This window comes from Erpetoichthys calabaricus, chromosome 7 (genome assembly GCF_900747795.2).
Source record: "Erpetoichthys calabaricus chromosome 7, fErpCal1.3, whole genome shotgun sequence".
NCBI lineage: Eukaryota > Metazoa > Chordata > Cladistia > Polypteriformes > Polypteridae > Erpetoichthys > Erpetoichthys calabaricus.
The window spans coordinates 71793568-71805760 of NC_041400.2; the positions used below are offsets into that span (position 1 = coordinate 71793568).

General features: G+C 40.1%; 1 protein-coding gene across 1 annotated transcript in view; it reads left to right on the forward strand.

Annotated features, from left to right (window-relative positions):
- The first annotated feature begins 9902 nt into the window (after positions 1-9902).
- Positions 9903-12193, forward strand: part of dcaf12 (DDB1 and CUL4 associated factor 12) — a 96864-nt gene continuing 94573 nt past the window's right edge. Inside the window, exons 1-2 of the mRNA XM_028792381.2 lie at positions 9903-10226; positions 11608-11820. Coding sequence (XP_028648214.2) covers positions 9903-10226; positions 11608-11820 — 537 coding nt within the window. The remainder of the gene's footprint in view (positions 10227-11607; positions 11821-12193) is intronic.

Sequence of the window (12193 nt, forward strand, 5' to 3'; positions counted from 1 at the left end):
GTGTCATATGAATGCTTATTAAGGTTCAGAGAAAAAAAAAAGGCACATAGTGGGGGAAAAAAGCACGAAATGTCAACTTTAATCTCGAAATTTCCACTTTAATCATGTAGTTTATTTTGTCATTAATGTAGAACATCATAAACTTCATGTTAAAATTGTTTAATTTACTAGTTTCTCAAGTCCCATCGTAACTAAAGTAGCACGTTAAATGCTTTGTTTTGTATTTGATCTTCTATGTGCTCGTTATGTGTGTGAATCACTACGTGCTTCCGGGCTTTCTCTTCCTCCGACAGGACATAGAATCCATTACATTCGTAATATTACAGCTCTCTGAATAATTAAAATACAGAGATGCTTGCTGCGCCATGTGTGACCTTCAATGAAATACTTTATTACAGAAGTACTGTCTCTTTCAAACGTACTAACCCCCAATTCCTGTCCTTACTTTTCTTTCTCCAAATACCCAATCGCCACACGATCAGCTCTGTAATCGACGTTAAGCCATCTGTAAGCTTAGAACACCGATTCATCAAAACCTTTAAGGAACATTGAAATATCCTCGTAGTACGTGTTTAATTATTCTATCCAACTATCCTTCCAGTGTCGTGCTAGCCACAGCAAGAATACAGCGCGAGGCAGGAACAATCCGTGAACGAAGCTTCAGCTCCTCGCTAGCGCTGTGGCACCATGTAAAGTTTTATCTGTATAATATAATTAACATATTTTGCTGCATTTCATCTTAAAAATAATATCGTCATCATATGTAAATATGCGCTTTATAAAGTGGCTCAGGTTGTGCAATATTATAACTATTGCAAGTTTACAGTGAGGTAATTGTACTTATAAGTACAAACAGTTCTACAAGGAGCACTTGATGGCTGATTGAATGCGTTTATAGTTCTTGGGATGAAACTGTTTGTGAACTGCGAGGTCAGTACAGGAAAGACCGAAGCGTTTGTCGGATGAGAGCAGTTCAAATAGGCAGCGTGTGCTAGATGCTGTATACCGATCATTCTCTTTCTGATCAGCTGCTATACAGCTGTGATTCCCCACTAAGATACACTGATATAAATAAATACTCTGAGTGGTGCAGTGAGAGTAATATGGAAAAAGATGATCCGCTGTGGCAACCCCTAACCGGAACAGCTGAAAGAAGAAGAAGAAGGTACAGTGAAATTAACAATGCTAAAGCAGTTATGGTATCCATATTACTAACCGAGAATGGTAAACCGGATGGCATGGATGCAGGTACACGGCGATGGGACAATGAGACATACTGCGCAGACGCGTACAGTGCACGTCTCATAAACCGCAAGCGAAGTCGTATCCACCGCGAACGAAGGAGTCACGGCCCAAAAACGAAAGAGCTCAACTGACGTGAATGAGAAATGAAGCAACAAAGCGCCCATAGCTAACGACTAACGACACAGCCACACAAAAAAGAGGATTCTGCGCTGCAGCCCAGATTCGAACGGAAGAGGCTACGGAGGCCCCACAGGTCCACAAAGATAGTATGGAAGGCGCGGGAAAGTACGAAAGGCAAAGGCGCCTACACAGCATAGTGAAACCCGACATAGTACGGAAGGCGCAGGCGTCACCGCCATATTGTGAGTGGCACTACTGCGGAGTGAAGGCGCAGGCGTCACCGCCATATTGTGAGTGGCACTACTGCGGAGTGAAGTTAGGAATAATGTGCTGCTTGGGATTGTACAAACCGCTGAACGCTTTACACCAAATTCAAACACAATACAGCTCAACGATACAAACACGAGCCCACCTGGATAAGATCAATGAACGCAGGCGCCTATAACGCGCGTCTGAAACTGCGTAAGCAAAGCAGGCACGAGTTCAAAACGAACGAGCTCGACTGACGGATATACAAACACGAGCCCGCCTGGATAAAATCAATGAACGCAGGCGCCTACAACGCGCGTCTGAAATGCCGCGGGCACGGCTCCAAAACGAATGAGCTCGACTAATGTATTTCAGGATACCCAATGTCAGGGGTAGGCGAGCGAAGCGAGCAGGGGGCGGAGCCCCCTTGTTTGGAATAGTTTGACCATTCTGTGGACCATTATATTGTTACAGGTTAATTACAATCAGATGCATTAAACTAGTATACAATATGCTGTTAATTTCAGTGTATTTATAAAGCCGCGTCAGGGATGTGGATCTAAAAAAGAAAGGGTAACCACACAGGAACAGTAGCACTGCTTTGACACTGGGTGCCGCCAGTCTGCAAAACCAAGCAGAGAACTTGCGTATGACAGGGTATGAGCTACTGTGGAAATGTGCGTGGCTTTACGGCAAGTTTAGGTTTTATACATCGCGATTTGAACATGGAAACGTTCTTACGCAACATTTTTGTGCGTACGCACCATTTATACTTGAGTGGGTTTACCACCACTGAGGAAAACGCGGTTTGGGATGGTGAAAGTAGCCAATCCGAGAGCGTTATTAATTTCTCCTTGCTGCTGATTGACTGCTGCCTTTTGACACGTCTCCAGGTGAGTGGGTTTCCCACCGCTGAGGGAAACGCGGTTTGGGATAGTGAAAGTAGCCAATCCGAGAGCGTTATTCATTTCTTCTTCCTGCTGATTGACTGCTGCCCTGTGATGATTCTCCAGCTGAGTGTCCTCGTGTTTTCCATTTTGTTATTGTATTCATTTTGTTATTCTTAAACGCACAAGATGTCGCCGAAACGCCCTGCACCTTCTAAGGTTTCTGGCACTGAGCCTAAGTGCCAGAAGAAGTTTAAAACACTCTAGGAGAAGGTTGAACTACTGGATTTGCTCCGGGAACTAAAATGGTATGCTGCAGTAGCATGCCACTATGGCATTAATGAAAGCACCGTGTGCTATATAAAGAAGAATGAGGCAGCGATCCGGAGTACCGTATCTGTAACGACCGTAAGGAATAAAAATATCGTCAGGATGGAATCTGCCTTGGCATTATGGATCACAGACTGCAGGAAGAAGCACATCCCCTTGAACAGTAACATCATCCATGAGAAAGCACGAAAATTGTACCAGTAGTTCACTACAGGAGACAATGTAGAAGGTACCGAAGAACTGTAACCAGGACCATCAACAGCACCGGAGCCTGAAGATTTTCAAGCCAGTAAGGGTTAGTTTGATCGTTTTCAGAAACGATTTAATATTAAAAGCATCTCTCTACACTGAGAGACAGCGTCTGCTGACAAAGAAGCCGCAGAGAAGTACCCCGAGACATTTAGGCACATCATAGAGTAGAAGGGATACACGCCCAAACAAGTTTTTAACATGGATGAGACTGGCTTGTTCTGGAAGAAAATGCCTTCCAGAACTTACATCATGAAGGACGAAGCCAAAGCTCCAGGGTTTAAGGCACAGAAGGACAGAGTGACACTTATTATGTGTGGCAATGCTGCTGGTTACATGAAGAAACCTGGCCTCATCTACAAATCAGTGAACCCTAGGTCCCTTAAAAACAAAAGTAAAATCCTGCTGCCTGTCTTCTGGATGCACAACCCTAAAGCCTGGATTACCAAAGTCCTTGCTTCAAAGTGGTTTCACCAGTGCTTCATCCCTCAAGCCAAGGAATACCTCCACGACTTAGGCATGGACTTAAACGTGTTGCTTATTATGGATAATGCTGGTGGCCACCCTTTGGATTTGTATTATGAGGGAGTTTAGACTGAGTTCTTCCCCGACAACACCACCTCCCTCATCCAACCTATGGATTAAGGCATAATCCGTGCCTTGAAGGCTCTTTATACCCGGATTTCCCTCCAGTATCTTGTGGATGCAATGGACGCGGATGAGAATTTTACATTGAAGGGTTACTGGCATAACTTTACAATCGCGACTTGCCTGTCAGTCATCCAAGCTGCTCTTAAGGAGATGAACAAGTAAACCCTCAACACCTGCTGGAAGAAGCTGTGGCCAGAGTGTGTCCATGACAACAAGGGCTTATCACCCGAAAAAATTCAGCACAACACTGTTGACAAGGCCGTGGACCTGGCAAAGATACTGGGTGGCGAAGGTTTTGATGACATTACTCAAGATGAGGTGAACAACCTTATTGATGCCCACTCTGAACCCCTGACGGACGAAGATTTGTTGGAGTTAACAAAGTCTGCTAGCGAAGAGGAGGAGGAAGAGACAAATCCAGTGCAAGAGGAGGAGGAGCAGGGCCTGACATTGGAATGTCTGTCCTAGATTATTCGGACATCGAAGGAGTTACATGTAATGATTGAAGTATGGGATCCCTATATGGTTTGGGCTCTCAAAGTTAATAATGGCATCAATGCTGCTATTCAGACATATAAAACGCTTCTCGCCACCATGAAGAAACGACAGCAACTTCCCATCACAGTGTTCCTGAAACCTATAAAGAAAAGCCAGCACGAAGACCCATCCAAAGATATGACTCCTCCTGAAGTGCCTGAAGAAGAGGCGCCACCCAAGGAGTTTTAAATTCTCTGTATTGTACTGCACAGCTACTTCATCATCATCATCGATATCATTCATCATTGGTGAGTACACGTACATTTTGCAGTATTTTAATTAAATGAAATTATTATGTATTTACTCTACTTATAACAAAGAAAATGACAGCGTATAGCAAAGAAAACGCGCTTGCATGAATTACAGTATGTATATAGGTAACATCTGTATTTTACATTTTACCACCGTGGGAGACATAGCAGTACAGTATTGTACAGTATATGGGTTTACCTTTACATTCTGTTTTTAAGTAATGTATTAAACTGAGTTTGCAACGAAATTAAAGTGCTTTGGGGGCATATTGTATTTAGGTTTTAAACTATATAAATAGGGATTTTTAAAGGCATTTTTTAACCACATCCAAAAGTTACGGTTTTTCACAATTCGCGGGTGCTCTAGGAACATAACCCCCGCGAATTTTGGGGGTGTACTGTATACAAGTTAAATCCTGTTATTGCGAATTCCGAAGTAATGATATTTTCAGAATAATTAATAATTTTTTTGGGCCATGACAAACGTTCATAGAACATCATGTTAAATGAATCTCGTTTTCCTCTGCACGAGAATCACCTTTTCCCACTCTGGCAAACATAAGCAGTTTTTAATATCTGGAAAACATTTGGGATTAAACTACTTAGAGATCTGTACATAGACAATGTCTTCACATCCTCCGAACGATTACACTCCAAATTTAACTTTCCAGCAACACATTTTTTTCACTACCTTCAATTTAGAAACTTTGTTAAAGAAAATCTGCCCAGTTTTCCTCACCTCCCACCTTACCTCTATTCCCGAAAAAATACTGATCAGTTTGGAGTACTCGGACAGCATCTCCGTAATATATACAGTGCATCCGGAAAGTATTCACAGCGCATCACTTTTTCCACATTTTGTTATGTTACAGCCTTATTCCAAAATGGATTAAATTCATTTTTTTCCTCAGAATTCTACACACAAAACCCCATAATGACGACGTGAAAAAAAGTTTACTTGAGGTTTTTGCAAATTTATTAAAAATAAAAAAAAACAGAGAAATCACATGTACATAAGTATTCACAGCCTTTGCTCAATACTTTGTCGATGTACCTTTGGCAGCAATTACAGCCTCAAGTCTTTTTGAATATGATGCCACAAGCTTGGCGCACCTATCCTTGGCCAGTTTCGCCCATTCCTCTTTGCAGCACCTCTCCAGCTCCATCAGGTTGGATGGGAAGCGTCGGTGCACAGCCATCTTAAGATCTCTCCAGAGATGTTCAATCAGATTCAAGTCTGGGCTCTGGCTGGGCCACTCAAGGACATTCACAGAGTTGTCCTGAAGCCACTCCTTTGATATTTTGGCTGTGTGCTTAGGATCATTGTCCTGCTGAAAGATGAACCGTCGCCCCAGTCTGAGGTCAAGAGCGCTCTGGAGCAGGTTTTCACCCAGGATGTCTCTGTACATTGCTGCAGTCATCTTTCCCTTTATCCTGACTTGTCTCCCAGTTCCTGCCGCTGAAAAACATCCCCACAGCATGATGCTGCCACCACCATGCTTCACTGTAGGGATGGTGCCAGGTTTCCTCAAACGTGACGCCTGGCATTCACACCAGAGAGTTCAATCTTTGTTTCATCAGACCAGAGAATTTTCTTTCTCATGGTCTGAGAGTCCTTCAGGTGCCTTTTGGCAAACTGCAGGCAGGCTGCCATGTGCCTTTTACTATGGAGTGGCTTCCGTCTGGCTACTCTACCATACAGGCCTGATTGGTGGATTGCTGCAGAGATGGTTGTCCTTCTTGAAGGTTCTCCTCTCTCCACAGAGGACCCTCTGGAGCTCTGACAGAGTGACCATCGGGTTCTTGGTCACCTCCCTGACTAAGGCCCTTCTCCCGCCGATCGCTCAGTTTAGATGGCCGGCCAGCTCTAGGAAGAGTCCTGTTGGTTTCGAACTTATTCCATTTACAGATGATGGAGGCCACTGTGCTAATTGGGACCTTCAAAGCAGCAGAAATTTTTCTGTAACCTTCCCCAGATTTGTGCCTCGAGACAATCCTGTTTCGGAGGTCTACAGACAATTCCTTTGACTTCATGCTTGGTTTGTGCTCTGACATGGAACTGTCAACTGTGGGACCTTATATAGACAGGTGTGTGCCTTTCCAATTCATGTCCAATCAACTGAACTTACCACAGGTGGACTCCAATTAAGCTGCAGAAACATCTCAAGGATGATCAGAAGAAACGGGATGCACCTGAGCTCAATTTTGAGCTTCATAGCAAAGGCTGTGAATACTTATGTACACGTGCTTTCTCAATTTTTTTATTTTTAATAAATTTGCAAAAATCTCAAGTAAACTTTTTTCACGTTGTCATTATGGGGTGCTGTGTGTAGAACTCTGAGGAAAAAATGAATTTAATCCATTTTGGAATAAGGCTGTAACATAACAAAATGTGGAAAAAGTGATGCGCTGTCAATACTTTCTGGATGCACTGTAAAAACATTTTACAGTCCCTCCCTTTCAAATATTCCAGAGTACAATGGGAAAAGGATCTCTCACTCAACATCTCATGAAAGGAGTGGAAGGTAGCAATGCACAGAATTCACTCGAGCTCCATATGCGCAAAACCATACAATTATTCAACTTAAAATTATATCGAGCACATCTGTCTCATTTAAAATTGTCCTAAATGTTTCTAAGATCCAATCTGCGAACATTACAATCAAGTTCTATGCTCATTGGGCTATATGTTTTTGGGCATGCACCAAATTAACACAATTTTAGACCAAAATCTTTTTAAATGCTTTTCAGACAGCCTTGGTGTCATAATCCCTCCTAATCAATTAACAGCTGTATTTGGTATACTTCCAGATGGGCTTAAAGTGGAGAAGGACAAACAAACTTTAATTGCCTTTACTGCACTATTGGCACGTAGACTTATCTTGCTTAACTGGAAGAATCTTAACTCACCTATTTTAAATCAGTGGGTAACTGATATTATATACTATTTGAAATTGGAAAAAATCAAATTCTCACTTAGAGGATCTGTACAAAACTTTTTGAAAACCTGGCAGGATCTAATCAGTAACATTTTAGAAAAAGCATTTAAATTGAGGAAGCGGATTTTCTCCCCTGTTTTATTCTGTTTACTTTGATTCGTTTATTAAAATATCTATTTAGTTATTTTTTCTAGTTTAAAGTTTTACTCTGCTGGCCTAGCACTCTTTCTCATGGGTGGGGGTTGATTTGATTATATGGAATGTTATTTGATTTTAATAAAATCAATAAAAATGCTTTAAAAAAAAAAAAAAAAAAAAAAAGAACCTTGTTTTAATGAAATGTAACTCTCGGTTTAACAAACTTTTTTTGACAAAAAATCGCCACCTAATATAGTGATGTGATACAAAAAATACTTAATGCTGCTCCTACAATTTCCGCTTTTCGATTCTCGGGACCCCTGCAACAGGTTGTCTGAAAGAGAGTGACAGTCTGTTGCAAAATTTCTGGTTTCGGGCAGTCTCGGCAAGCATGTAGGCATGATATCATTTACATAACCGAATTCAGAGTCTGTGCTCCACCGAACATCCACGTGATTAGTTGTGTTGTGAACAGATACTACTGTTAAGAGTTTCATAGCGCTTCTCAAAGTTTTCTTTGGGATGAATAAAAAAAGTAAGAAACGGCATCAGTTAACGCTGAAGGAAAAATTAACACTTCTGGAAAAAAATGATTCTGGAATGAAGAAAAATGACATGGTGAAAGCATTTTATAATCGCGCCTTCACCTTAATCTAACATCTCGTTTAGATTTTGTGTTCATACCTGTATTTCCATTTACAAAAAATAAATATGTCTCATTTTCATTCTGTATTTTGATACCTGTGTTTCTATTAAAAAGTTACATCTAACATGCTTGCACAAGAGATAGGAAGATGAGTTCACGTTTTCAAAATACATTTATTACTGTACAGAGAAGGCAGGTATAGTCTAAAGACTTGAGTCAGAACAGGAGCTGTTAGGAGCCGCGGCTGGGGCGATCGTACTGCTTTAACTCCCATCTTCACATCAGAAGAGTATGAGGAAGTACAAATCTAAGTCCAGTGTTAAATCTTAAACATTATACGACAAGCACGGTATGTGGTAATCCTGACCCTGCAGAGGACAACCAATTACTTTGCTCTTTTTTTTTCTACTTTACTCTTTTTTTTGTTTTTTTTTTAATTACCATTTACCAGATTCAGCAGAGCAGCTACGGAGCTGTCCTTGTGCCGCTGCCATTAGACATGGCTAATAGCTGATGGCCCCGGTCACAATGCTATATGGATTTGCCCCATATTTGTTATAATGAATTTTTTTTTTGGTCCTATGAGTTTTGTTAGGATTCCGTGTGTGTGTGTATGTATATATTGTGATGTGTGATTCCCTGTCTTGCACCCAAAAACACAAGGCTGAGTCTCAGTACTTTAGCAAAACCAGCTAATATTCAGCTTGAAACAGGAACTTTATTGTAGCGGAATCTACCACTCTGCTATTCACAGATACAGCAACCAGGCAGGGTCGTGGCCAAGTAATACTGTTCCCTGCATTTTTAATGTTCCTTGCATCACCCATAGATCGCAGCCGCTTATATAGCGCGACCATGATCTTTTTGGATTTGCTTTCGTGCCAAGCTGCTACAGTGCTGGGAGCCTGCAGTTGCCCCAGAAACTGATAGGCTGGTCTTCCACAGATACTGCGATCGCGCTTCAGGATGTTGTTAGACGTGTTGTCCCATTGGGGAGACCTTACATCTCCCCCCTCAGCGCCGAGTGAGGTGGGCTTTCGTATTCTTCTGTTTGTACAGCTATTGTAGCGGGGCGTGGTCAGTCTCCAGGGTAAACCGTCATCCCCAGAGATAGTAATTCAGGGCTTCCACTGCCCTAAGCACTCCTTTTCAATAGGCTAATAATTACGCTCCCTGGGTAGCAGCTTTTTGCTGAGAAACGTGATGGGGTGTGGATGAGCAAGAATACATTTGGATTGATAACGAAACAAAATTATACATTGTGAATTAGTTGTTTATCATCCTAGAAATTATTATCGGTGTAATGTTTCTGTTTATTTTTGTTATTTCCTCATAAATTTCAACTTGCCGTGTCAGATGCCGTCACAGAAGGACCGTCTGAAAATGATTTTTGAAGCATTTGTGGATGAAAATCAGAGAATTTGACTTTTTTTCCATTCATGAGTGATATTTTTCTGAACCCTGCTGCTTACACATGAAGTGTTCTGAGCCTTTTGGCCAATAATGCCGCCCGGGGTGGACCGCCCCCTCCGCCCGCCCATAACTTCGCCACTGGGTAAACCTAGTAGCTGTCTGTGTACACGTGTAGCATGTTTATTTTACTTGTAATTTATTTTAGCCTTTCTAAGACTATAGAAGATAAATGTCAAAATTATTTAAAATGAAAAATACTTTGGAAATTGACAATCTAACCTTTCTTATTTTGTTGCATCTTCTTTCCGTGCAGTTGGACTGGGGTCAGTCAGTATGTAAAAGAAAGCGTCTCCTGGCTGTCAAGAAGTCTGTAGTATTTTTTCTGAAAGGTAGAGAATTTCATCAGCAGCATCATGAACGTTGCCTCCAGCAGACACTTCGCAGCTGTGCTGCCCAAAGACTTCCTGGCATTCTCCGTGAAAGGGAATTTTCTCTTGGTACTCTCAATAAGGTCTTTGCTTCTCAGTGGCTCAACCACAGGCAAGTGGTATGTGGAACAAAATGTAACACGGTAAGTAGCTTAAGATAACACAAAAAATTCTGAAGCCTATATAATTCTGTTCAGGATAGTTAAAACAAATTACAGTTTAATTAGAAGTAAACGAATTAATAATATTTGCCATTGTGTTTAATCTTTCTTTTTTTTTTGTATTTGGTACACTTATGCATATCTAATGCAGTAACTGAAAATTATTACTATTTGTTGAGTTCTGGTTTTTTGTAGTATATAAACTGATATCAAACTAGATGTTTTTTGGTAAATTGTTATGGTTTAAAGTAACACAAAGCAGCAACATTTATGTTTTGGTTTCACATACAAGCATATAGGTAAATCGAGACTTGGGTGGCTGATTGTAGAAGCTGAAACCTAGTTCTTAGTAGTAAAATTGCAATATTAGCCTATGTAATTGTTAGTTGTAATATTGCATTGTTTTTTTTTTTTTAATTTTTTAATCAAGTTATACTGGTGTTGTGTATACTGGTGTACACACACTGATGTGTAGGTGTATTTCCCATTCTAAGAGACATGTCGGTGACAGCTGGAAGTTTTAACTTGGCCTTTTATTTTCATTTTTTTTTTTTTTTACTCCAACACAAATCCTTTAAAACTTGTGTTTTTATTTTGTAAACTTTTTTATTTATATAAATATTGACCCTTTTGCTGGGTGAATTGCAAGTGTCTTATCCATCATCTATACTACCTAATCGATAACTATCAATGCTCTGCTCTCATTAGTTAAGAATTTGTTCTTTTTATGTAACAATTTAATTCCATAGTTGTTGTAACTCTTGGCTGGGCCGGAGCCATGATTCTACTTCTTTGTATTTCCTAGTTTAGTTGTGGTTTCATGAATATACGTTTAATCACACATTAATCAACTGAATGACTTGCTGAATGATTGAATTCATGGACTGTGGAAAACATCTACACTGGCAGCTAGAAAGGAATTAGGGTTCACAGAAACCGCTGCAGTTATCCATATAAAGTACAAACCGTATGATTGCTAAATGTGCTGCATTATCATCTGGAACCTGTTTTAATCCCAAGGCTTTTGTTTCTGAATTCAATCTACATGGCTTTTTCTGTTAAATTTTAAATATTTATCTAAAAGTAATTGGACAAAAGCACAGATTAAACATTCATTCATTAATAAAAAAAATATATAGGCTTATGTGGTGACAGTTTAACACTTGTCACTGTATGAGTTATAAACAAGCTGGACACAATGATTTTGTTGTCATACACAGTATGATAAATTAATCCTTTAAAGTCAACAGAATATTTACTACTTTTCACATAGCAAAATAATCCTTTTAGAAATAAATGCGTACTATGTTAGTAAATTATTGTATTTGTTGTAATTTAAGTGATAAATTTTCTATTTTTGCAGCTATTTGTGGTGGATGTCCTGACGGGCCACATTACTAAAATTCCGATGCTGAAGGACAGAGAGCAACCTAGTGTCTTACTAGATCAACAGGGTTGTGGTATCCATGCCATTGAACTGAACCCTTCCCGTACACTTCTTGCCACAGGTGGAGATAACCCTAACAGTCTTGCCATTTACAGACTCCCATCGCTGGACCCTGTCTGCGTAGGTGATGTAAGTCATCTGCAGTTTTTCTAATTCAGAATTCTTACCCTGCTTTACATTTGCTTTTTGAAATATATTTTATGTACCACAAATATGTGTATATCAATGTCTTTTTTTCAGTTTAGAACTTTGTGTACAAAGAGTTTTGCATAGTAGTTGAGATTCGGTACAGGACTGAAAATAGATTGCATTTTTTACATTTTATATGGAGTACTTGTATTATATTTTAATCTTTGTCTGCAGTTGATAACTGAACACACAAAATAATTTGTGGTATATAACAGTTGTCTAAACTTTTTTTTACAAAGGGTTAGAGTATTCACAAGGTCAATACAATATGCTCACAGTGTATTATTATGGCACAGGTTAATAATATAAAGTT